Source organism: Salmo salar, chromosome 11, assembly GCF_965601325.2.
Source record: "Salmo salar chromosome 11, fSalSal1, whole genome shotgun sequence".
Lineage (NCBI taxonomy): Eukaryota > Metazoa > Chordata > Actinopteri > Salmoniformes > Salmonidae > Salmo > Salmo salar.
In genome coordinates, this window is record NC_138301.1 from 25,464,773 (window position 1) to 25,492,075 (window position 27,303).

The following is a 27,303-nucleotide window of genomic DNA, read 5'->3' on the forward strand; positions in this document are numbered from 1 at the left end:
TACTGACTCTGACCCTGGCCAACTCAACCTGCCACTCTGGCACCGACACTTCCGATCCCCAGCAAACACGGGCGCCCCTACAGTTGACACAACCTTTTCCACCGAAACTACCGATGTACATCTTCCAGTGTTTCCCCCTTTTTCTCTACAAAAAAACCCCGAAAGAAAGTAGGTTACATTTTAAGAACCATCACCCATCTTCAATTAGTACTGTAATCTGTCAGAGAGAACATCACTTGAATAAAATAGAATTATATTATAAATCAATTAGGCCTAATTCTAAGACAAAGTAAATATACACTGCTCAAAAAAATAAAGGGAACACTTAAACAACACAATGTAACTCCAAGTCAATCACACTTCTGTGAAATCAAACTGTCCACTTAGGAAACAACACCGATTGACAATAAATTTCACATGCTGTTGTGCAAATGGAATAGACAACAGGTGGAAATTATAGGCAATTAGCAAGACACCCCCAATAAAGGAGTGGTTCTGCAGGTGGGGACCACAGACCACTTCTCAGTTCCTATGCTTCCTGGCTGATGTTTTGGTAACTTTTGAATGCTGGCGGTGCTTTCACTCTAGTGGTAGCATGAGACGGAGTCGGAGTCTGGCTCAGGTAGTGCAGCTCATCCAGGATGGCACATCAATGCGAGCTGTGGCAAGAAGGTTTGCTGTGTCTGTCAGCGTAGTGTCCAGAGCATGGAGGCGCTACCAGGAGACAGGCCAGTACATCAGGAGACGTGGAGGAGGCCGTAGGAGGGCAACAACCCAGCAGCAGGACCGCTACCTCCGCCTTTGTGCAAGGAGGAGCAGGAGAAGCACTGCCAGAGCCCTGCAAAATGACCTACAGCAGGCCACAGATGTGCATGTGTCTGCTCAAACGGTCAGAAACAGACTCCATGAGGGTGGTATGAGGGCCCGACGTCCACAGGTGGGGGTTGTGCTTACAGCCCAACACCGTGCAGGACGTTTGGCATTTGCCAGAGAACACCAAGATTGGCAAATTCGCTACTGGCGCCCTGTGCTCTTCACAGATGAAAGCAGGTTCACACTGAGCACGTGACAGATGTGACTGAGTCTGGAGATGCCGTGGAGAACGTTCTGCTGCCTGCAACATCCTCCAGCATGACCGGTTTGGCGGTGTGTCAGTCATGGTGTGGGGTGGCATTTCTTTGGGGGGCCGCACAGCCCTCCATGTGCTCGCCAGAGGTAGCCTGACTGCCATTAGGTACCGAGATGAGATCCTCAGACCCCTTATGAGACCATATGCTGGTGCGGTTGGCCCTGGGTTCCTCCTAATGCAAGACAATGCTAGACCTCATGTGGCTGGAGTGTGTCAGCAGTTCCTGCAAGAGGAAGGCATTGATGCTATGGACTGGCCCGCCCGTTCCCCAGACCTGAATCCAATTGAGCACATCTGGGACATCATGTCTCGCTCCATCCACCAACGCCACGTTGCACCACTGACTGTCCAGGAGTTGGCGGATGCTCTAGTCCAGGTTTGGGAGGAGATCCCTCAGGAGACCATCCGCCACCTCATCAGGAGCATGCCCAGGCGTTGTAGGGAGGTCATACAGGCACGTGGAGGCCACACACACTACTGAGCCTCATTTTTGCTTGTTTTAAGGACATTACATCAAAGTTGGATCAGCCTGTAGTGTGGTTTTCCACTTTAATTTTGAGTGTGACTCCAAATCCAGACCTCCATGGGTTGATAAATTGGATTTCCATTGATTATTTTTGTGTGGTGTTGTTGTCAGCACATTCAACTATGTAAAGAAAAAAGTATTTAATAAGATTATTTCTTTCATTCAGATCTAGGATGTGTTGTTTAAGTGTTCCCTTCATTTTTTTGAGCAGTATATATATATTGGTGGACTGTGTTTCTTCACATAGCCCAAATTGAAGGAATTTAGTAGGCTAGTCAATTAGGCTCATATGGTTAGGCTGTACAAAATATCAATTCGTTTGGTGAGAATTGAAGGGTTTTCAAAACCGTACAAAATTGCCAAACATCAAGTTTGAGGCCATTCACATGGGTAGCATAACCCTCGCGGACAGGATTCCAATGCATGATGCACTAATTCCCAAGCGCTACTTGTGTGAATAGGTTACTTCTTTATGGACAATGATTTGCCGACAGAATGTGCTTGGTTTTGCCACTCCCCTTAAATATGTATAGTGGCTAGAGAAGCAGAATGAGTGCAATTCTAATATGATAGGATATGTCAAGACAATGTTGGGGCATTCTTTCAGCCAATAAATGCCTGAAACGTTGATTTTGGTGTGAAACCCAAGCCTCAAACTCAAATACATTGTGTCGAGGATCGAGTCGTGGGGTGGCATCCTCTCTCTCCGTCCTCACTTTCCTGAAAAAGCAGCTCCTTCCTTGTAGTCAGTGGAGATGAGAAGAATAACGGGAATGGCAAGCGAAGAAACTTTGATCGAAATGAAGAGCGCAATGGATTCGCAGATTGGAGGTAAAGAGCACATTCGGAGATTAGCCTACTTTGGTAATATACAAGGTAAACGTAGGCTATACCATAATCTTTGTTTTCATTGGCTATTAAGAAGTTTACTATAGCGCGTTCAGAAAATGTTCAAGGAAACACAACCAACTAAAGGTTGGTTCTATCAGTTTTGTGACTAGAACTACCACTGTTTATTATTTGGGTTCGGAATAATGTTTGGCTAATGGTTTACTTGTGTCTGTGCCATATGTCACTATGTCAGTGGGCTACCTAGATGAGAGGCACATACAATGTTTAGCCTAAATATGAGCACATTTCATGGAATGTACATGTTATTTATAACAGATTATGTTTCAGAAACAGTTTCATGTGTTTGTACAGTTGTACAACTAAATGTATAGTTCTTAAATGACTGAATACATGCGGTGACGTCATTCACATGCTGACAGGTCTACTGGGAGAGAGAAGGACAAACTTGAAGTTTGAGAAACTGACATATTAAAGTAACTGTTCAGTGTTTCTAGATTTATATGAAATATGACCAATAATGAATTACAATATGAGTGAAATAGTTGTCCTTCCAAAAAATGGCAATTAAGTGTGTTATGTTTTCTGTGTTGGAATGGTGTGGGCATAGCCCAACAACAGAATGGTGTGGGCATATACCAGTCCCAAAACATATTTACACTAGTAGACTGCTGATTGGCCATCTAGGATGACATCATCCTCTATAAGGAAATAACAAGCATTTTTGAAATGTCTGTTTGAGATACAGGTTTGAGGCGGGGGTTTTATAGTGTTTTTTTCTCCAATTTATGCTTTGGCCACAAATACGAGTCAGCAACATTATTTGGGTATGAGTTATCAGAATATTACCTTTTTATAGAGATTTTTACTGGACAGTTACTTAAAGCCCATTGCAGAAGTCTGTAAAATGGCATGTATTTGGACATTTCTTTGTTGTTTTATACATCAGCATTCAAAGTGATCAGTATTGACCCCAAATAAGTTCAATATTATTCATAATGATGTAATTTCCAAGCAGGTTTGTGATTAAAAAACATAATTATTGCAGATGGATGTCTTATTCAATGCAAGCTTGATCTGTTGTGCCAATGTATAGGCCTAGTAAAGCTGATGCAAGCGGCACTCTGCTTATCTATATCCCTTTATTGAGAATTTACAGTATTAGTCACTCCACACTGCACAAGGAATGTCGATTGAAACTGGCCATTGTTGTGTCCATGCCCGCCCTTTTAAACACCATTAACTATAAACACCATTAACTAAACCATAACTTCAGTATTGCTCTCAGTATTGCTCCCCTACGTCTCCCCTTAATGTGCTCCTGTGTGAATAAGCTGTGTCCTATGTTCATGTTTTCTGTAAAATTTCATGGCGGAAAGGAAACAAGTTATAGGTAGACATCTGCAATGGTGTGCTAACACAGACATGTCCAGTCCATCGCATGTGGTTGTCCTTAACTGTCTAATCATGGATTTGTAAAATCCAACAGAAATTGGAATACTAATTGTTTTCAGTTTTTCCCTAGTTTCAGGATGTCTCAAAGGGCGTCAGTAGGCCTCTAATCCATATCTATAACCTTTGCTTTGTGTGGTGCCACACTGTCCCAAGGTAATACTCACACAATTACACGCTAGAGACCAGATAGTTGTTAACATTGAGTGCATGAACACTTAAACACAATTATCTGCTGATAGTCTCCCTACCTTGAGTGCCAATCTAGACAGGGATAGACCATGATGCTACGGACTGACTGAGCAGTCACTCACTGAAGAGATCTGTAGGGAGGAGTTGGACTGTAACAGTACTACTCTTTTTCCAATTGTGCTTACATCCAGAGATGTCAGAATATATGCAGAATATATTACTAGATCACATTTGTTATAACAAACATGTCACATTTTCTCACAATTTGTGAGAATGTGGCAGTGTGCCTATACAGAGTTGCCCACAGACACGACTTGGTCTCCGGATACAGCCATCCACTGCATGATGTGTTAAGCTGTCATGGTAGCAAGGGTCCCTCTATGAAATGTTGTTGGTTGAGAGGTAGCTCAGAAAATGTAGAGCTGCTGTGGGTAATAAATATATTTCAACAATTACAGATGTTCCTTTTGTTAAAAATACTTTGTAGGCTACAATTTATTATGTATGACTTCACAGAAAGAAAAGTACGTGATCATTCATAATGTCGACAGTAAAGTGGTTTCAATAATGCCGCAGTAATTATGGTTTTGAGATATTGTTATATCCGTCTCTCCTCTGCTGGGAAATTAAGTGAGTCGGAGCAAGTTCACTGATGGATGGAAACAGTCCGGCTTCTCTCCAACCTCCCTCACACTGTTTACATCCCTCTTAGCATCTCACCCCTAAAAGGCGGCAGGTAGCCTAGTGTTTAAGAGCGTTGGGCCAGTAACTGAAAGGCTGTTGGTTTGAATCTCCGAGTTGATTAGGTGAAAAATCTGTTGATGGGCCCTTGAGCAAGGCACTTAACTCGAATTGTTCCTATAAGTCACTCTGGATAAAGTGGGTCTGCCAAAATGTGAATGGAAACCGTAAATGGAAGATTCCTCAAACAAACTCTGCTGTCCATTTTACTTATTTTGGTATTACAGAAACAGGGCCACGCGATGTGGTTCCACTATCTCTGAGCAATAGGCATTTATGTTCTTAATGTGAAGTAAGTTGACTGAGCAGGTTCATTTAAGGACAATCTGTCACTTGCCCTTTGGTGTTAAGGCTCCTTGTTAGTAAAGACCCACCGTATGGCTGACTACCCACACTGGGTCTAGATAGTGTGGAGTTCCGTGTTGATAGACTGCCCTTTCACACCAATGACTTTGTGTTGGCTGTTATCAGGGAAAACCTTCCTGCACAATAACAGAGAAGATCTATTTATATGTGCATCTGTGTTGTGGATCACCATGTTGAAATGTTTATGTAGGGACTGAATCTGAGTAGACTTCAGGTTAATCTGCATCTATAATACAGAATCATTTATTTTGATAGTTATATTACCCACATGCTCACACTGGCTGCCTTGTTATGGCTCTCATGGCTCTAAATAATTTACATTGACAAAATAGTTGTATTGAAAGGTTCTGATAAGACAGTAGTATTATCAAATACTAGGCCTGCTATTCTACAAACAACATCTCTCACTATTCCAGTAAAACCTCTATTCATTCAAACTCAATGCTTCAAGTGAGGAGACCTAAGCCTTTCATAGTGTGTTGCCAATTCTGCATGCCTAATTGGTCTTGATCAGGGGCAGTCCTGCACAAACTAGGCCTAAATAATCATCTTTGCATTACAGCACTCTCCCTTAATCATTGATGATCTAATAAGAAACGTATTAGACAGTTGTGCACCGCTTCCATTTAAGGTGTTTTATATCTGGTGGGGAGGGCAAGCATCTTGGCTCACAGACTAGGGGGAGCCCCGGTGTTGCCATGGAAACTGGCTGAGTCATTAAATTTTCTCTTTGATAGCTGAGTTAGACAGACTGTGGGCAGTATCTGAATATCGGCGTGAGGGTTAATCCACTTTTCATTTCAGTTAGTGCACTGGATGATAAAAACATTACATGTCTGGACTTTTCTCCTTTCACCTCCATTTGGTTATTATCCCTTCTTTGGTCTTCCACAATTCCATTTCAATGGCCCTGAGCAGATTAATATATAAATTATGAATAACATTGATCGATGCACTTGATCACAGTGGGCTTTGTGATTGTGTTGCTTTGTGGGTTTAGGAAGCTCTGTGCCAAAGCATTTCATGTTCTATCTGTGGGTTAACCTGGGCATCACATCTGATTAGGCTAACAGGCAACAAGCTACGAAGAACAAAGAACAACAGTTTGTTTTCATGTACTCTGCCATATCCTCAGTGGCGGTTATGCAGTACATAACGAGGCCAAAGGGTGCAGATGAAGAAAATTAGGGGAAGGACAAAATCTGTAATATTCTAGCATTTCTACTTTTCCTCCTTATTCAAGAATGCCTCATTCAAACAGTATAGTATTAGAAGGATGACATTTCATGTCTGTTTTAGAGAAGATAAAGTATGAATTCTGCTATCTGCTCTGCCCATGATCCCTCGCTGGGAGGTGCACCGGGGTGTTGGTCCACTCTACTGATCTAACTTTCAGGGTTTTGTCAAGGCACAGTTCCCTTCCGGGACTAGGCCTATTGTATCCTGGAGATAAGAAGGGAGATTGTCACGTCCTGACCATAGAAAGCTTTTATTTTCTATGGTAGAGTAGGTCAGGGCGTGACAGGGGATTTTGTCTAGTTTATTTATGTCTATGTTTGTTCTAGTTTCTTTTTCTATGTTGGGGGTTTTGTCTTGTTTCTGTATTTCTATGTGGGGTTCTAGTTTCTGTATTTCTATGTTGTTTTTTGGAATGATCTCCAATTAGAGGCAGCTGGTCATCGTTGTCTCTAATTGGGGATCATATTTAAATTGTTGTTTTTCCCACTAGGTTTTGTGGGAGATTAATTTGAGTAAGTGTATGTTGCACCTCTTCATCACGGTTTGTTGTTTTGTTTATTAGTTTATTTGTATGTCTTGCATAGTTTCACAGTTATAATAAAATGTGGAACGGTACACACGCTGCGCTTTGGTCCCATTCTTCAGACAGACGTGACAGAATCTCCCACCACCAACGGACCAAGCAGCGTGGTCAGGAGGACTGGACATGGGAGGACATCCTGGATGGCAAGGGATCCTGGATGTGGGAGGAGATCCAGGCCGGATGGGATCGCCTCCCATGGGAACAGGTGGAAGCAGCGAGAGAGGAACGGCGACGATACGAGGAACTAGCACGGCAACGACGGAAGCACGAGAGGCAGCCCCAAAAAATGTTTTTTTGGGGGGGGCACACGGGTAGATTGGCAGAGTTAGGGTGGAGACCTGAGCCAACTCCCCGTGCTTACCGTGGGGAGCAGGTGAACAACCAGGCACCGTGTTATGCTGTGATGCGCACTATATCTCCAGTGCGCATTCATAGCCCGGTGCGCGCTGTGCCTGCGCCCCGCATTTGCCATGCTAGAGTGGGCATTCAGCCAGGACGGATTGTGCCGGCTCAGCGCTCCTGGTCTCCAGTGCGCCTCCTCGGTCCAGGATATCCTGCTCCAGCTCTACGCACTGTGTCGCCAGTACGCGTTCACAGCCCAGTTCGTCCTGTGCCAGCGCCCCACACTTGCCGGGCTAAACTGAACATCCAGCCAGGACGGGTTGTGCCAGCCATACGCTCCAGATCTCCAGTGCGCCTCCACGGCCCAGGATATCCTGCGCCAGCTCTACGCACTGTGTTGCCAGTGCGCCTTCACAGCCCAGTTCGTCCTGTGCCAGCGCCCCGCACTTGCCGGGCTAAAGTAAGCATCCAGCCAGGACAGGTTGTGCTAGCCTTATGCTCCAGACCTCCAGTGCGCCTCCATGGCCCAGTATTTCCTGTGCCTGCACTGCGCACCCGGCCTCCAGTGCGTCTCCCCAGTCTGGTGAGACCTGTTCCAGCTCCACGTAAGAAGCCTCCAGTGATGATCCATGGCACGAAGCCTCCAGTGATAATCCATGGCCCGGAGCCTCCAGTGATAATCCATGGCAAGAAGCCTGTAGGGATGATCCATGGCCCGGAGCCTCTAGGGATGAGCCATGGCCCGGAGCCTCTAGGGATGAGCCATGGCCCGGAGCCTCCAGTGATGATCCATGGCACAAAGCCTCCAGTGATGATCCATGGCGCGGAGCCTGCAGTAATGATCCATGGCACGGAGCCTGCAGCGACGGTCCCCAGTCCAGAACCTCCTGAGACAGCCTACAGTACGGAGCCTCCAGCGGCGGTCCCGCAGTCCGGAGCCTCCAGCGGCGATCCCGCATCCCGGAGCCTCCGGCGATGATCCACGGTCCGGTGACACGAAAGCAGAGGGATCAGCTGGCGGAGTGGGAGCTACGGCCCGAACCGGAGCACCTCCTATGCTGGCGGATAAGCAGGATGTGAGGGTTCTTTGTCTCACACCAGAACTGCCTCCGATGCAGGAGGATCCGCGGGATGTGAAGAGTCTTCGTCCTGCACCAGAGCCGCCACCGACATTAGACACCCACCCTAACCCTCCCTGTTTTTTTTTTTGTTGTTTAGGTTTTTGCGTTCGGAGTCCGCACCTTTGGGGGGGGTACTGTCACGTCCTGACCATAGAAAGCTTTTATTCTCTATGGTAGAGTAGGTCAGGGTGTGACAGGGGGTTTTGTCTAGTTTATTTATGTCTATGTTGGTTCTAGTTTCTTTTTTCTATGTTGGGGGTTTTGTCTTGTTTCTGTATTTCTACGTGGGGTTGTAGTTTCTGTATTTCTATGTTGTTGTTTGGGATGATCTCCAATTAGAGGTAGCTGGTCATTGTTGTCTCTAATTGGGGATCATATTTAAGTTGTTGTTTTTCCCACTAGGTTTTGTGGGAGATTAATTTGAGTAAGTGTATGTTGCACCGCTTCGTCACGTTTTGTTTATTAGTTTGTTTATTTGTATGTCTTGCATAGTTTCACAGTTATAATAAAATGTGGAACGGTACACACGCTGCGCTTTGGTCTCCTTCGTACGACAAACGTGACAGAGAGTTTGTTTGTTCCATGTGCAGAAAGTCATCAACAGACGATGTGAGAATTGGGATTCAAAACAGCTTTCCAACTTGGCAAAAACTGGTTGTATCAACATTGTTTCCACATCATTTCAACAAAAAAATGTAATGTGGTGACGCTGAATCAACATGGAGAACTGATTGGATTTTTAAAAAGTAATCAACAAAAGAGAATTTAATATTTTTTTCATTGAATTTACAACCTAAATCCAATGACATGGTGTTTTGTTGAATTTGTGTTAATTGACAACTCAACCAAATGTAAATCAAAACTAGATGTTGAAATGACGTCTGCACCCAGTGGGTTTCTACCTTTAGCACTGGGAGTATGGCCTCCCCCTAAACATAGACCATATGCTGCTTAATTTAAAACATGCTAAATAAAATGTATTTCAAAATCCTGGAGTTAGCATTTGGTGACTTCAGCAAGGTAAACAAAAGCAAAGCATGGATTGGTCTCTCTTCCTACAGGGTTACAAAACCAATGTAATTTCAGTGAGGTATCCTGTATGTTGTCTTTCCCCTGAGAAAATGAACTTGGGGATGATGTCAATAGTTAGGCTATTGGAGCCATGAGTCATGTATGTTTGAGTCAGTCAAAATAAGCCAGTCTGATATGTCATGGTGCTATTTTTAGCTGGAGCTACAAGGATGATAAGAGTTTAGATATAATAGGTCACATCAGGCCATGGTAGCAACATAGTGACATTGTTGTGGTTCATTGTGTCTCTTACAACACTAACATCTTTCAACAATAGGATGTATGTTGCGCAAGCCTCACATGCTGGCCTTCTAGATGATCCATCTGCTGTGTGTAGGGCCATAAAACATATGGCCGGTTATCTTACCATGTTGGTCATGAGTGAATGAGAATGTTGTGTATGTCTGTGGCCTACAGTGTTTCCCTGATAAACTAATCAGCTCTAGTTATGTGGGGGAGGAATGACACATAATGGGCCACTGATTTCCATTTAGTACTTATTGACTTACAGTAAATACAGACATATAGGAATGCTTTAACCTTTAGTCTAGAGATCCGTCTAATTAAATAGCCAGAAACAGGGTACAGCATCACTGTGCAGCATCACAATGCCTATTATAAACTGTCATTTCATCTATTATAAACTGTGAGAATCCCTGGCCTAACATGAGATGAGACTGGAGTACTTTTTTAGTTCATCAGAGAACAATTTCTCCTTCTTCAATAAGCTTTCTCTGGTAGAGCCAACTGTAATATGATAATGATGCTCAGAGCCCTGGGTCTGGACACCTGAGGAAGGCCTGCAGCATCATCAAGCACCTCACACAGCCCAGCCATCAGCTGTTCACTTCATTACCATTGGGCAGACGGTATCGTACCATGAGGTCTGATACCAACAGGCTTAGAGACAGTTTCTATCTAGAAGTCTGATGGCTTTTGAACACTTGAACTGGACTGACCACCTGCACTGACTCTCCTCACCTTAGCACACAAGCACTCACTCACACACACACACACGCATGCACATATGCGCACACACAAACACACACGTATAAATTCATGCTACACACACATCACAACTGCTGCTGATAAATTGTGCCTTCCTGTATTATACTTATGCTAAATATTTTATTCTACTGAGCCATTTACTTTATGTTCATATTCTTATTTCTTAGTGTTGTTGCATTGTCAAGAAGGAACCTGCAAGTAAACATTTTGTTGGACATTGTATGCCCTGTGTATCCTGAACAAACAACTAATAAAACTTGAAACATGAATAACAGGGGAAGCCCAGTGGCTGAAACAGAAGAGGAGAAGGTTCATTAGAGGAAAGTAGCCTAAAGCTCAGGCCTCGTATTACCATTTAAATCACTAACCAGATTGGCTTGGTCTGATGAAATACATCATTTACCAGGCTGTCTAAAGGTTTATCTGGCTGAAACAATAGACAATCAGGAAGGCACTGTCACTGGAAAGTAGACAGGTGCCACCGGTGGGAGCAGGTGACGCAGGTGCTGTTAGGTCCTCAGCAGCATCAAGGTGACAGCTTCTTTATGGCACAAATAAAACTTGAATAATGTATTCCTGTCCTCACGCTGCCACTTGCTGTGATTGAACCAAACAGAGAATATATCAAACATATGTAACAGCTGGCCTGTTTCTTTGAGGCTAGTGTGTCTGTGTCAGTGGTGGGTGCAAAAACAGATTGTTTTTCTGCTACTCTAGATATTCTAATTCAGAATTTGTGTATTTGTGATATCATAAATCTATCTATCAATGTCCAGCAGCATATTGTTAAGCAGACTAACCCCTTTGTCCTGTGTCTCTCCTCTGAAGAAGATGGCCCTGCTATACTGACAGCATTCAGGATGATCCTATTAACAGGTACTGGCAGATGAAAGGCTTAATGTGATGCCTGTCTGTCCGTCCTTTCATCATCTCCACTCCAAACCTCACCTCATAGTCAGTGGCTGTGTCAGTGGCTGTGTCTGTATGTACTGCTGTTGGTTACTCTGAGGCTTGTACTGTGCTTGTACTCTGCCCAGCCTCCCTCCCTTCATGCCAGTGGCTGCAGAGCCAGGCTCCTCATAACCCAAACCCAGCCCTATACTACACTGCATCCTCTGGTCCTCTGGGAGTGAGTGCCAAGGCCTTGGGTTTACCAGTGGATCGCTCCATTTGATTTAGTATAGGAAGCAAGGAAATGACCTTTCAAATCCAATACGCTACATTTATTGAATTTACCTGCACCATATTTGACATTTAAAAGATATTTTTTTGTGTGATTTTGTTGGGATAATTTAATCTATGCATCTCTCTGTGGATTATTTGATATTTCAGAAAGGGAAACATGAGCAGAAACCTGCCAGATATCTCCCTTTATAAAGAGCTAGGGCTAACTATGTTGGTAACCGGTTTATAATAGCAATAAGACACCTCGGGGGGTTTGTGGTATATGGCCAATATACCACAGCGAGGGGCTGTATCCAGGCACTCTGCGTTGCGTTGTGCATAAGAACAGCCCTTAGCCGTGGTATATTGGCCATATACCACACCCCCTCGGACATTGTCTTGCACATCCATTTAAGCAATAATGTGAGATATTCATCACTCTGGACTGCCCACTGAAGGTAATTGTAGGTCAGCTACAGTAGGATGAGATGTTCTCTAGGACTTCATCAATGGGGTTATCAATGTCAGTTTAATTTAGCGTGTGCTGGAGACTACAGACGTGTTTACAGTAACTTGGTGTTCTGCAGACAGTGGGTGTTTATTTAGATGTACATCTTCACTAGTGGATCTCCTATTATCTGAATGTGGGTCTAGTTCCAGGAGGTGGTACACTACATGACCAAAAGTATGTGAACATCTGCCCATCAAATATCTCACTCCAAAATCATGGTCATTAATATGGAGTTGGTCCCCCCTTTGGTGCTATAACAGCCTCCGATCTTCTGGGAAGGCTTTCCACTAGATGTTGGAACATTGCTGCGGGGACTTTCTTCCATTCAGCCACAAGAGCGTTAGTGAGGTCGGGCACTGATGTTGGGCGATTAGGCCTGGCTCGCAGTCGGCCTTCCAATTCATCCCAAAGGTGTTCGATGGGGTTGAGGTCAAGGCTCTGTGCAGGCCAGTCAAGTTCTTCTACACCGATCTCGACAAACCATTTCTGTATGGACCTCGCTTTGTGCACGGGGGCATTGTCATGCTGAAACAGGAAAGGGCCTTTCCCAATCTGCTGCTACAAAGTTGGAAGCACAGAATCGTCTAGAATGTCATTGTATGCTGTAGCATTAAGATTTCCCTTCACTGGAACTAAGGGGACTAGCCTGAACCATGAAAAACAGCCCCAGACCATTATTCCTCCTCCACCAAACTTTACAGTTGGCACTGTAACGTTCTTCTGGCATCCGCCAAACCCAGATTTGTCAGTCTTGACTGCCAGGTGGTGAAGCATGATTCGTGTTTCCACTGCTCCAGAGTCCAATGGCGGCGAGCTTTACATCACTCCAGCCGACGCTTGGCATTGTGCATGGTGATTTTAGGCTTGTGTGCAACTGCTCTGCCATGGAAACCCATTTTATGAAGCTCCTGACAAACAGTTATTGTGCTGACGTTGCTTCCAGAGGCAGTTTGGAACTCGGTAGTGAGTGCTGCAACCGAGAACAGACGATTTTTACGCGCTTCAGCCCTCAACGGTCCCGTTCTGTGAGCTTGTGTGGCCTACCACTTTGCGGCTGAGCCGTTGTTGCTCCTAGACGTTTCCACTTCACAGCACTTACAGTTGATGGGGGCAGCTCTAGCAGAGCAGAAATTGTAAAAGGTGGCCTCCTATTATGGTGCCACGTTGAAAGTCACTGAGCTCTTCAGTAAGGCCATTCTACTGCCAAAATTTGTCTTTGGAGATTGCATGGCTGTGTGCTCGATTTTATACACTTCATACAACGGGTGTTGCTGAAATAGCCGAATCCACTAATTTAAAGGGGTGTCCACATACCTTTGTGTGTGTATTTATGTGTTAAACCATACTGTGGTAGTTTTATTTGAGGATATGTGTTTCCCATTGTATTCATTTTTGAAAACATTGAAAAATGTGTGTTGCTTGGATGCTGAGGTGTATGTGAACGTATGTATACTATGCGTATACTATACTGTGTGTTTTTGCATGTGTGTGGATGTGCTGCCATCTATAAATGTCTAATAAAAGTGGCCTTGTCTGTCTTTGGTAACACACTCCCTCTCTCTCTGTGTTTGCTCAGCTCTGGACTGATAATGACTGTTAGCAGTACAATCATCACAGCTTGACACAACTTCTGTGACCTTCATAGGGGTTAGGGATGCTTGTGCTCAGACTCATCTGGCTGGCTGGCAGTCTCAACATCATTCCTACCTCATGAGTTGTCTCTATAATTTACCTCTCAGCTGTACAGAGCGGCTCCCTCAAGCCTCTCATTGGCTTGCAAGGCACTCAGTAAAATTCCGGTTCTTAAACAATATCCTCCTCATCCAATGGAAGAAAGGCTCAGGGCAGAACGAGTCCTTCCTGTGGTAAGCTAGATTGTGTTATGTCTGAGGGAACTACAGGGCCTCTGACTGGGCTGCTGCTCCCTCCCCCATCCCTCCGTGCACGTAGAGGCCTAACCTCCCCCACGGGAAGTGCTTGTTTCCCAGCATTCAGAAAAAAACAGGCGGCAGGCTGCGCTGCAACATGAGCACATTCCCTCTAGCAGGGTCTGCCAGGCTGGGGGAGTGCGCTGCTCTGCTGCTGGAATGCTGTGTGTTTCTGTCTGTGTGTCTCCAGATGGAAAGTGTGCTTTTGTGATAGTGGGTCTTTATATTTATATGTGTTTAGTTCTTTCCCCTGGTTTTATCTCTGAGAGCTCTTGAGAGAGTGAGTGTCTTCATGTCTATTTCACCATGCTGTTGCCCTGAGGGCAGTCCATGTCAACACAGTGTTGTGTTGGGGTGGTCAGATGTCAGAACACAACACAGTTCCACTGACAGACTAATGCTGTTTTCTTCACATCAGCAATCCCTCCTCTCAATATAGAAGTATTACGTAATAGGAGGGAGACCGACTCGATCATCTGCAAAATCACTGGCAAATCTGTAGAAAAGGAATGTGGATGGAAACAGAGGAATGGGTCATGGGATTTCATGGGCTTCAAGTAGTGTATCTGATGACATTACAAAGTAATTGTTGTTAAATAACATAGCTTTATTTTTCTGGGATTCATTTAGCCAGTTGACTATATGTAATGAAGGTATCATACACAGTGAACAAGTTTGACAACATACACTTGATTAGAAAATGTATCTCATTAAGACCTATTAGGCTAATTGGTGTGATGAGGCTGGAATAATTACGCTTCTGGACTAGTGAAGTAAAGTATTTAGACAAACAACCCATTGCTTTCTCTCTCTTAAATAAATGAGTAGATACACATATCACTATGTAATTTGTACATTGTAAATAGTTTTCTGTTAAAGAGGCAATCCTTAGACCTATCCCTCTGGGCACAGACCACAGTTCAACATACATTTGTTTATTTACATTTGGTTGAGTTGTCAACTAACGTGAATTCACCATGACATTGGATTTAGGTTAAAAGGTAGGTGAAATAGAGACGAAATTCCCTTACGTTGATGTCTTTTTACAAATCCAATCAGTTTTCCACGATGATTCAATGTCATCACATTTGATTTCTTTTCTTGAAATGATGTGAAAACAACATTGATTCAACCAGTTTCTGCCCAGTGGGATAGATGCAAGGACTGACCTGCCAAGATATCAACATTATAGTTTTAACCATGTTTTGAGACTATACAGTGTTTGTTTACATTTACAATATTTACAAACATTGGATTAAAACTAATTTATGTTTTGGGTTCTGATGGGGTTTGACAGTTAAACTAAGCTCATGAGGCATTTTTAAGTAATATCATTCAAGAATCAATGGACTCATATACAGTATATCATTATACTATATATCCTAAGTCCAAAAATGTATGTACAGTTGAATTCGGAAGTTTACATGCACCTTAGCCAAATACATTTAAACTCAGTTTTTCACAATTCCTGACATTTAATCCTAGTAAAAATGCCCTGTCTTAGGTCAGTTAGGATCACCACTTTATTTTAAGAATGTGAAATGTCAGAATAATAGTAGAGAGAATTATTTATTTCAGCTTTTATTTCTTTCATCATATTCCCAGTGGGTCAGAAGTTTACATACACTCAATTAGTATTTGGTAGCATTGCCTTTTAAATTGTTTATTAACTTGGGTCAAATGTTTCGGGTAGCCTTCCACAAGCTTCTCACAATAAGTTGGGTGAATTGTGGCCCATTCCTCCTGACAGAGCTGGTGTAACTGAGTCAGGTTTGTAGGCCTCCTTGCTCACACACGCTTTTTCATTTCTGCCCACAAATTTTCTGTAGGTTTGAGGTCAGGGCTTTGTGATGTCCACTCCAATACCTTGACTTTGTTGTCCTTAAGCCATTTTGCCACAACTTTGGAAGTATGCTTAGGGTCATTGTCCATTTGGAAGACCCATTTGTGACCAAGCTTTAACTTCCTGACTGATGACTTGAGATGTTGCTTCAATATATCCACATATTTTTCCTCCCTCATGATGCGACCTATTTTGTGAAGTGCACCAGTCCTTCCTGCAGCAAAGCACCCCCACAACATGATGCTGCGAACCCCGTACTTCACGGTTGGGATGGTGTTCTTTGCCTTGCAAGCCTCCCCCTATTTCCTCCAAACATAACGATGTTTATTATGGCCAAACAGTTCTATTTCTGTTTCATCAGACCAGAGGACATTTCTCCAAAAAGTACGATCTCTGTCCCCATCTGCAGTTGCAAACCGTAGTCTGGCTTTTTTATGGCGGTTTTGGAGCAGTGGCTTCTTCCTTGCTGGGCGGCCTTTCAGGTTATGTCGATATAGGACTCATTTTATTGTGGACATAGATACTTCTGTAGCTGTTTCCTCCAGCATCTTCACAAGGTCCTTTGCTGTTGTTCTGAGATTGATTTGCACTTTTCGCACCAAAGTACGTTCATCTCTAGGAGACAGAACGTGTCTCCTTCCTGAGCGGTATGATGGCTGCGTGGTCCCATGGTGATTATACTTGCGTACTATTGTTTGTACAGATGAACGTGGTACCTTCAGGTGTTTGGAAATTGCTCCCAAGGATGAAACAGACTTGTGGAGGTCTACAATTGTTTTTCTGAGGTCTTGGCTGATTTCTTTTGATTTTCCCATGATGTCAAGGAAAGAGACACTGAGTTTGAAGGTAGGCCTTGAAATACATACATTGGTACACCTCCAATTGACTCAAATGATGTCAATTAGCCTATCAGAAGCCTCTAAAGCCATGACATAATTTTCTGGAATTTTCCAAGCTGTTTAAAGGCACAGTCAACTTAGTGTATGTGAACTTCTGACCCACTGGAATTGTGAAACAGTGATTTATAAGTGAAATAATCTGTCTGTAAACAATTGTAAAAATGACTTGTGTCATGCACATAGTAGATGTTCTAACCAACTTGCCAAAACTATAGTTTGTTAACAAGCCATTTGTGGAATGGTTGAAAAATAAGTTTTAATGACTCTTCTGACTTCAACTGCAGACTTCCCCTTTCAACTCATCTCTGCTCGTGTTTCTTTTCTCTACACAGAGGAATGTAATGGCCACAGTCGTAATAACTCTATAGAGGACAGAGGAACACAGCTACCTGGACACACAGAGGTGAGTTTCACACAATTCACTGTAAGGTCTCCACCTGTTGTATTCAGCGCACGTGACAAATAAACTTTGATTTGAGTCCCATGACCCCATGTTGACCTGCCTGGACACTCTCCTTTCCCTCTACATTAACGTATCCCTGCCCTAGATGACTTCCCAAGCTCTCTGTGCTGTAATGCAGCAGTGTTCTGCAATGCAACGGGCAAATGAATTGAAAGCTACAACAAACAAAAAACAGATCATATTATTTACCTGATAAAGGTTAACACAATTTTGAAGGTATACTGGATTAGTAGATTCATTTTTGCACTTATGTGCATATATGGTTGTAAGAAATGTATGATTATGTGCTTGTTTTTAGTCTTCCTCCACATGCATGATCAATCCTCATCCATGATCAATATTCTTGATCAATAGCGAGTGTGTATTGAAAAGAGGTTGTTTTGCATGCCTTTGTGTACCTTGCCTATGTTGGAAACAACTGACCTCTTTCTACTACAGTTCTCATTGTTCAGTCACAAGACCTCAGTGTCTCTCAGAGAGCTCCTCTCTTTATCAGATCAGCTCTCCCCAGGCAATAAGCACACACTAAAATACTGCCTACAGAGAAAATATTACTGTGTTTGTTTTGTGTCTGTGTCCGTGTTCTCTATCCAGCATTAATCTGTTGTTCAAGAACTAGGGAACTTGAACATTTTCTCTCTCACTCATATTCAAGCATGCTTTGACACATAAAGGTGGAAGGCCATACATTTCAAACTGTTCTAATAGGCTTTCTCCAACCTAATTCTGTTGATGATCTTGAGAATTGTATGCTGTATCCACACCCTGTTTCCTTCCTCCCTGTTTGTGGGTGTGGGAGGCTGATAAACAAAAAGGGGAGGGGCTCTGTTTCTATTCCCGACCACAGAGTGTCCTCCAGAGCCAGGATACTGCTGAATATAGGGACCCGCCTGTGCTTTATCGCTAATTGGACTGAAGCGCTTTTCCTCCTAGTCACATGATGAAACAGACCCCACACAATCCTTCTTCACAAATGAGGTTCAAAAGATGATGTAAGACCTGGAATCGGTGAACATAATCTTAGCCGATTGGATCAAGAAAAGCCATTTTCCTCCACTCCAGGTCCAATGCTGTGTCAAAAAGGTTTTTTCCCCACTGTCGTCCTGACTGCAGGGCATTGCACTGTAAATACTTAGCTGGTCCCCTCAGGTGGAATAAAACCAGGAGTTAACAAACCTAGTTGAGAAACAGCCTTTAACCCACTGCATATACAATCTCCTGAATTTCACAAGCATTTATCTTTTTAACAAGGGTGCAGTTTCTCTATACTAAGACTTTCTCCTGCATATCCTTAATATGCTTATAAATAAACTGGAGTGTGAAGTGTAGCTGCAACCCTGGCAAACTGGAGTGTGGAGCATTGTGATTGAAGAGCATTGTCAGTGCCAGGTTTGGGGCTTGAATCAAGAAGTGGCTGTATACTGGTCTGGGATGATCTGAGAATATCAAGACTAGGTTTAACGTTATTATAAAAAACAAAAAGTTCATTTCAGGCCCTAGTACAGTATGTACCTCTTTGCTTGCCATAGTTGAGGGCTACGTTTAGTATAATGATAGGCATGCTTTCACTGGAAAATGTCCAGGATCCACTTCCTCCTAACTCCTATTCAAGTTACATAAGACAAACCACACAAAAGAGAGAAACTCCACTATCATTACAAAATAAATCTGTTTATTTAATTTTGGGCGTGTCCTAAACTATATACTAAACTACTACCATGTACTTTTAATGTGCTTCTAACGTACATCGTCACATTCAGTAAACAGATGTTCTCTGTTCATAGGAGGAGGAGAGAAATAGTTTGTGTGGGTTAGTGTTCTGACACTCTTCTCTGTCTGCCCTCCAGACTGACAGACTACAGCAGAACAAAGACACCGTGTTCTTCAGGGACGGGGTTCGCAGGATTGACTTCATACTGTCCTACCTAGATGACAAGGATGGAGAGAAGAAGCAGGTGGGCAGCATCACGCACCATCATCAACACAGAGACAGAGAGCATTGTGTGGTTACAGAGAGACACATGGCAGTTTATCAACACGGACATGACAGCACAGAGCATTAACCTTGGAGTGGTCAGGCTTGCTTTGAGCCTGAATGGCTTCAATAAGAACACAGCTATTTTCGTTTTCCGTTGCAAAACATTTTGTCACAGTAAAGACAGTGTCTGGGGTCAACTGACCAAGTGACCATGACTCATAATCAGCCTGAATCAGGGCGGTAAGAGGAGAAGGTGGCGAAAAGGAAGTGGCTGACAAGTTCCCAGTGGTTGAAACCTTGTTGTTCGGGTAATTGCATCACGTCTTTCTTGACAGAGGAGCAAAGATTTCATGCCACAGACAGACCATAGACAGACCAAAGGTCATTATTACAAGGCCCTCTAGCCTCTGATTTTTAGACTTTGAGAATGCTGTGACTGGTGCCAGGCAGTCTTTCAACAGAGCTTCTACAAGAACAAAATGGATTATGAGAATGAATTGGGAAGTTAGAATACAAGGATGGATGGAAGGATAAAGTAATAGCAGCGATGATAGAGGGGGAGATACAAGGGAAAATGCTTTTCTGCCCTGGTCCTTGCTATTGCTTAAAGTGCATGTGTGTCTGTCTCTGTATTTGTACAGGAGAGGAGGAGGGAGTTTGAGGCCAACCTTAGGAAGGCTGGACTGGAGCTTGAGACTGAGGACAAATCGGTGAGTTACCCATCTGTGGCACGCTGGTGTTCTCTAGTGGTCATCATGCAGCAGCACATCACATTACTGCAAGGTGGGGAATATCTCAGCAGAGCTTTCTTAAAGGGGAATTCCACTCCACAGTCTTCTTTCCTCAGTGGTAGAAGGGTGTTTAATGTATAGATGTAGATGAAGGGGATGAAGGGGAGGAGACAGGTTAAAGAAGGATATTTAAGCCTTGAGACAATTCAGACATGGATTTTGTATGTGTGCCATTCAGAGGGTGAATGGGCAAGACAAAAGATTTGAGTGCCTTTGGATGGCGTATGGTAGTACGTGCCAGGTGCACAGGTTGGTGTGTGTCAAGAACTGCAACGCATCTGGGGTTTTCACACTCAACAGTTTCCTCTGTGTATCAAGAATGTTCCACCACCCAAAGGACATCCAGCCAACTTGACACAACTGTGGGAAGCATTGGAGTCACCTTTTAGTCCATGCCCCGATGAATTGAGGCTGTTCTGAGGGAAAAAGAAAATAACTCACTATTAGGAAGGTGTTCCTAATATTTTGTACACTCAGTGCTTCTATGTTTTCTTTACACATTTTTAGGTGAAAATGTGTACTATATTCAAATGGAAATGTAGAAAATATTATAAATGTTATATAATTATTAAATGTACTCTATATTTTAAATGATTCCTCTGTTTTGTGCTTAAATGTTATTTATGGTCAGTCAAACTGCCTCTCTCTGTCCTCTCTCAACTCATTCCTCTTAGGACTCAGATGATCTGAAAACGTACTTCCTGAAGATCCACGCCCCATGGGAGGTGTTGGCCACCTACGCTGACGTGCTGAAGATCAAGGTTCCCTTTAAAGAAAGCGACATCCCCCACGGACAGGACGTTCCACTGGAGTGGCTCTCCCGACCGTTCCGCCTGCCAGAGAAGGTGATGCGCCCACAGCCTGACTACTTCACCTCTCCATTTGATAAGGACAAGATAGACTTCTTCCTCATCAAAAACCGAGACACCTTCTTCCCCCCCTCCACACGCAACAGAATTGTGAGTATAGTATCTTAACACAGAATCTAGCGAGCCCACACACACACACACACACACACACACACTGATCTGATGTCCCTTCCTGTCAGGTGTACTACATCCTGTCTCGCTGTCCGTACTATAAAGAGGACCGCAAGGAGACAGACAAGAAAGGTATCAAGCGGTTGCTGAACAACGGGACCTACACCTCAGCCTTCCCACTTCATGATGTAAGAAAAGCGTAACGCCCTACCTACATCTGCACATCAACATACTCACAGTAGATTTCATGTGAGGATGTCAGATTTTTTCTAAACTAGAACTGTTTATTCTCCTGTCCTCTATGCTGTCAGTGTCGATACTGGGAGAGGAACACAAATGAGCAGTGTGAGAGCGAACGCTACCACCTCTATAAGAATTGGGCTAGGTTCCTCTGTTTCTACAAGGAGCAGCCCCTCAACCTCATCAGGTAAGACAACATCGGCTGGACATCGGTTACATTTCCCCCATGCATAGACACAAAGATCTACGTCTATAACGGGGGGAGTGGAGGGAGGGAGTGGAGGGGAGGGAGGGAGGCGAACTCAGTCCGGCTTTAAACTTATTCTTGAAAGTTGTAATAGTAGAATGCACAAGGTACAATTTCTAAATAGGGTAGTGCATCATCAGTTCCTCTTGTCATGTCAGTCATTGTGTATCTTAGAGAGCGAATTATAACTTGTCAGAAATGTCAGCTGACGTTTTTTATTTAGGTTTTTTAGCCCATAGATATTGTTGTAATAATTGTTGTCACTCAAATATCACATGAATACACATTAGACATGACAAAATGTATAGAATTGCATGAAAATTTGCTTTAAACCTGCAATGTTCTCTCCACCAACAAGAGAGGTGTGAACAGTTTATATCATGAACAGTCCCTGTGCCCATAGAAATAGACGTGGTGTGTGTGCGTGTGCAGGGGAGATGCAGGATGTCCCCCAATGATGGAAGGGGGCCCCGAGTTAGAGTTTGGGAACCCCTGATCTATAACACCACGCAAATACTAAGTGTCCCTACTCCCTAATGCCAAATAAGTTAAATTATCTCTGTGTTGTTAACAGGAAGTATTATGGGGAGAAGATTGGGATCTACTTTGCCTGGCTGGGCTTCTACACAGAGATGTTGTTCTTTGCTGCGGTCATGGGCGTCATATGTTTTACTTATGGTGTGCTAAGCTACGATGATAATTTAACAAGGTTAGTACCACCAGGGGGCAGAAAGGTGCCTTATTTGAAAAATAGGAAAACAGTTAATTGGCTGCATTTAAACAGGCAGCCCAATTCTAATATTTCGCCCAATTATTGGCAGAAGATCTGATATTGAATTATTGGGCTGCCTGTTTAAACACAGCCTTTGAATCATGCCTAAGTGGGCCATCATCCCCCCACACACACACACACACACCACACACACACACACACACACACACCCCTAATGGTGTGTATTCAGTATATTAATAATAATTGTGTAAAAAAAAAAGACATCTTTGTTGTTGCACATCCAACAGTACACTAAATCACACAACTTTGTCAGTCTATACAGGACATGTAAAGTCACGTCATATCAAATGTATTAATGTTCTTTCCCACTTTCTATTCTTCCTATGTATCTCTCCCACAGTAAGGAGATCTGTGACCCCAGCATTGGAGGGAGTATTGTGATGTGTCCACTGTGTGATAAGAAGTGTAGTTACTGGAAGCTCAACTCCACGTGCCTCTCATCCTGGGTAAAGGAACATACACATTTTATTCTGTCATTCAGTCACAACGTAATCTATTACATCTAATTCTTGATGGCTCCTCACACTTAAAAAAATTATGGCTGTGTAAATATTATGCATGATTAGCTTATTGTTATATTGTTTAAACCATCCTGTCAATCAAAGCCAGTGAAATCTCTCATGCTGAGTGTGCAGTATGTCATCTTGCTGTGGCCAAAGCACAGCATGTCATTTCCTCTGGGGGGTTAGGAGCTCATCCTGTCCATGTTCCCTCTTCCAGCAATCCCATCTGTTTGATAACGAGGGGACCGTGTTCTTTGCCATGTTTATGGGGATCTGGGGTAAGTGTCTGTCCACTCTGTTGTTACTGTATTTAACCTGTTGGAGAATTACAGAATTACAGAATTACAGTCTCCCCTGTGAGGGAGACAGACTGTTACTGTTAGAGTGTAATGACCCTGTCGGTTCTGCAGTGACTCTGTTCCTGGAGTTCTGGAAGCGGCGCCAGGCCCAGTTGGAGTATGAATGGGACCTGGTGGATTTTGAGGAGGAGCAGCAGCAGCTCCAGATCCGCCCGGAGTTTGAGACCAAGTGCACTGACCAGAGACTCAACCGGATCACCCAGGTACGGGCTGACAACTGGTTATTACACACTGCTTGTGTGAAAATTCTAAAGTATTCAATGTAAACTACTGACTGGGCTTTCCGTTTATTTGTAATTGTGCAGGAAATGGAGCCATACCTTCCCCTCCCCAAAAAGTGTGGTCTCTTTTGCTTCTCGGGTGTTACTGTTCTGTTCTGGGTAAGCCAACATACTACATCAACTCTGTGTGTCTGCAAGCATTTGTTCGCCAGTGTGCAGTATACTGTTTGTGCGCTGTATGTGTGCACTGTAGCATGTGGATTTTGTATTCTCCACAGGTGCTTCTGATTGTGGCCTGTATCACTGGGGTGATAGTCTACAGGCTGGCTGTGTATGCGGCCTTTGCCAGCATCATGAAGGACAGCCCCACTAAGAAGATCCATCTGGTGGGCTCTCTCATCACCCCGCAGCTCGCTACCTCTGTCACCGCCTCCTTTATCAACTTTGTCATCATTATGATCCTTAACTTCTTCTATGAGCGAGTGGCCATCTGGATCACTGATATGGGTGAGGAGGAGAAGCTCGCTATCATGGCGATTAGATCAGGAGGAGCAGGAAATGCAGGGAGATGGAACACAGATGGCACATCAAGTTAAAGTGATGTTTACCCCAGGTCACATTAACTACCCATTTCCTGCTCATTCCCTTTTTTATATTTTCTCTCCTATACAAATTCATTCATACCTCAGCAGTACATTGCACCCGTTAGTTTAGGTAGCTGGTGTGCCTTGAATGGCTTTGACCTCCAACTACTTGCTCCAACAGAAATTCCCAAGACACATCTGGAGTATGAAAACAAGTTGACAATGAAGATGTTCCTCTTCCAGTTTGTCAACTACTATTCTTCATGTTTCTACGTGGCCTTCTTCAAGGGCAAGTTTGTGGGTTACCCAGGCAACTACACGTACATGTTTGGCAAATACAGCAGGCTGAGGAACGAGGAGGTGAGCTTTGTCACACAGCATCTACAGTATATGAACACATTCTACTATATGAAACTCACACCTTTTGAAGAATAAACTACAGTATTTATGTTTTGATCTCAAACCTAACTGTTAAACACCCACTGCAACTTGTCCCAGTGTGACCCAGGAGGCTGTCTGATTGAGCTGACCACCCAGCTGGTGATCGTCATGACAGGGAAGCAGGTGTGTGGGAACATCCAGGAGGCCCTACTGCCGTGAGTTTCACTGACCTCTGTGCTACTTCTGATAGACTGCGAAATGTACCTCGATGACCTTTCAGTTGCATATCTACTCCACCATGGGGTGTGAACCAGCTTAAACTGGCTGTGTAAATATTATGTTATAAAGATGTCTGACATTCAGTATGTCATTTGTACACATGTGCCCTCCTCAGAGTTCAATATTCTCTCAATCTATATTGTATCCTGTCAGGCTGCTGAGGAACTGGTGGTGCAGCAGGAAGGCCCGGAAAGATCAGTACAGCCGCTGGGAGCAGGACCATGACCTGCAGAACTTCAGCCAGCTGGGCCTGTTCTATGAGTACCTGGAGATGGGTAAGAAGGCCCTTAACCCACTCCACTCTCTTCCCACATAGACAGGAGACTGTGTATGGCTGTTCATCAACATTCTCTCTCTCCCTCTGCAGTAATCCAGTTTGGCTTCATCACTCTGTTTGTGGCCTCTTTCCCCCTGGCCCCCCTGCTGGCCCTCTGTAACAACATCCTGGAGGTCAGAGTGGACGCCTGGAAGTTCACCACCCAGTTCCGCCGGCCTGTGGCGGCCAAGGCCCACAACATCGGAGCATGGCAGGAGATCCTCAATGTGGTAGCCATCTTGTCCGTTGTCACCAATGTGAGTAGGATTAAATGTTATTAAGCTGTAGCCACGTTGTTGTTATCAAGTGTTCAAATCTATGTCTTTATTGTTAAACAGACCCATTTTACAATTCATATACACTGTATAATCAAAATACAATAATTCAATGTGTCTCGGATCCCCTCTCATGCTCTCTCATCTCCCCAGGCATTCATCATGGCCTTTACTTCAGACATGATCCCCCGCCTGGTCTACCTGTATGCCTACCACCCTGGCTCTGAAGCCACCATGAGTGGCTACATCAACAACAGCCTGTCAGTGTATGACATCTCCCAGATCCCTCTTCTCAGTACGCCCGAGGAGGGGGCGATTCCTGCCTGGTTCAACAGCTCCTTCATCACCACCTGCAGGTGGGAAGCGACTGCAATGCCAGGCCACTCACTTGCACATTAAAATACCCTTTGTCTTGACTTCACTTGAAGTCTTGACTATGGAGCTGTGATTGTATTAATCCAGATGTTTACAGAGGACAGGTCAATGCTTGGGGTTTAGCACTAGTGTATGTAGTTGTTGTGTCCTGACATTAGCCCTATATGTTGTCTCAGGTACCGTGACTACCGCTACCCTCCAGGCCACCAAAGGCAGTACTCCCACACTATGCAATTCTGGCACATCCTGGCAGCCAAACTGGCCTTCATCATTATCATGGAGGTAAGCCAACCAAAATATGTGTATGGAACACAGCACATCTCTCCACTCTAAACCAGCAGGTGCTCTCTCCATTATATACAGTATGCAGCAGAACCCAATCTTTGCTATCACTGTCTTTCAACATGTTATCATCTGTACTTCATAAGGTGAGTGTGTGATAATGGTATGCTCTGTAAAAACCCTCTTCCTTTCCCATCAGCACGTGGTGTTTGTGGTGAAGTTCTTTGTGGCCTGGCTGATCCCGGATGTGCCATCCGAGGTGAAGGCTCGGATCAAACGGGAACGTTACCTCATCCAGGAATACCTGCACAACTACGAGGTGGAGAAGCTCAAGATCCAGCTGAGTCAGAGTTTTATCATTGAAGCCAAACCTGAGGTCTGCACTGCCACCGACAAGCATGACGTGTTATCTGAGTGCCTGTAGGCCCCCAATCAGTAACTCACACCCACCTGGCTAACCTGGCTAACCTAACTGGGAGGGTGTTTCTGTGAAGGCTCCTCCACTGATGGCAAACAGAAGTACAGTAAAGGGCTTCTGTCAGTGGGGCAATCCTATCAACTGTTTCTCTTTGTTTTGTTGTTTGTTCATTTTCTAATGAGCAGCTAGCAGATTTCAACCTTTTCGCCTATATTAGGACTTTCATTGGAGGCAGGGACGGATTAATTTCATCGATGATCCCATCTCGTCACCTTTTCTCAGCGTCCAATGCTGATGCAATGCAAGCTCCTATTGTTCAGCTTGCTTCATATCTTCTGTGCAATGATGTTTCTTGCAAGTGATTGTCATTCAGTGCCAGTGTTGATTGTGATAGGATATTATGGAATCCTACAAAAGTATGTGCCAACTTGTTAAATGCTATTGGGATTCATGGTATTGTACCAGACAATATACAGCTTCTTGAAAAAAATGTAATATCATGCTCACCTTATCCACAATGTCATAATATGTTACTAACATATCCAGCAAAGACTGCCAAAGATATCCCATGGCTTTTATCGGCAGCTATCTAATTAATTACCTTTAAAGTAATATGCATGTTTGATAGAATGTAACATATAAAATCTAATTTATTTGCCTTCAAATGTTGGCATGTTATCTGCTTCAATTTGGCTGTAGCTGGGCTACGTTAAATGTGATGTGTTTTCCTTTCATTACTGTCATGTATTTGAGATATTTTCATTGGAGTCAATGTAAAAACTGTAAATTAAAGGCCCAATGCAACCGTCTGTATATCAATATCAAATCATTTCTGGGTAACAATTAAGTAACTT

The 27,303-nt window shown here is 43.7% G+C and overlaps 1 protein-coding gene across 2 annotated transcripts; it reads left to right on the forward strand.

Moving 5' to 3' along the window:
• The first annotated feature begins 2,175 nt into the window (after window positions 1-2,175).
• On the forward strand, window positions 2,176-26,718 carry LOC106563530 (anoctamin-5). 2 transcript variants are annotated; one of them, XM_014129206.3, is made up of 20 exons: window positions 2,176-2,531; window positions 17,297-17,367; window positions 19,275-19,382; window positions 20,047-20,115; window positions 20,871-21,155; window positions 21,245-21,364; window positions 21,488-21,603; window positions 22,238-22,372; window positions 22,797-22,902; window positions 23,177-23,237; window positions 23,370-23,521; window positions 23,624-23,698; window positions 23,818-24,046; window positions 24,305-24,483; window positions 24,622-24,719; window positions 24,937-25,058; window positions 25,151-25,356; window positions 25,528-25,730; window positions 25,926-26,031; window positions 26,231-26,718. In XM_014129206.3, the coding sequence occupies exons 1-20, from the start codon at window positions 2,411-2,413 to the stop codon at window positions 26,453-26,455; spliced, it is 2,787 nt and encodes a 928-aa protein (XP_013984681.1). In that variant the 5' UTR covers window positions 2,176-2,410; the 3' UTR covers window positions 26,456-26,718. The 2 variants fall into 2 exon arrangements, with proteins under 2 accessions (XP_013984681.1, XP_013984682.1); XM_014129207.3 differs by having other exon boundaries at window positions 2,176-2,486.
• Window positions 26,719-27,303: the final 585 nt, after the last annotated feature.

Coding starts and splice junctions, on each gene's coding strand:
- LOC106563530 (XM_014129206.3), top strand. CDS start 2,411: ATGAGAAGAATAACGGGAATGGCAAGCGAAGAAACTTTGATCGAAATG. Junction 2,532..17,296: donor CTACTTTGGTAATATACAAG/GTAAACGTAGGC, acceptor TTCTCTACACAG/AGGAATGTAATGGCCACAGT. Junction 24,484..24,621: donor GCAGGCTGAGGAACGAGGAG/GTGAGCTTTGTC, acceptor AACTTGTCCCAG/TGTGACCCAGGAGGCTGTCT.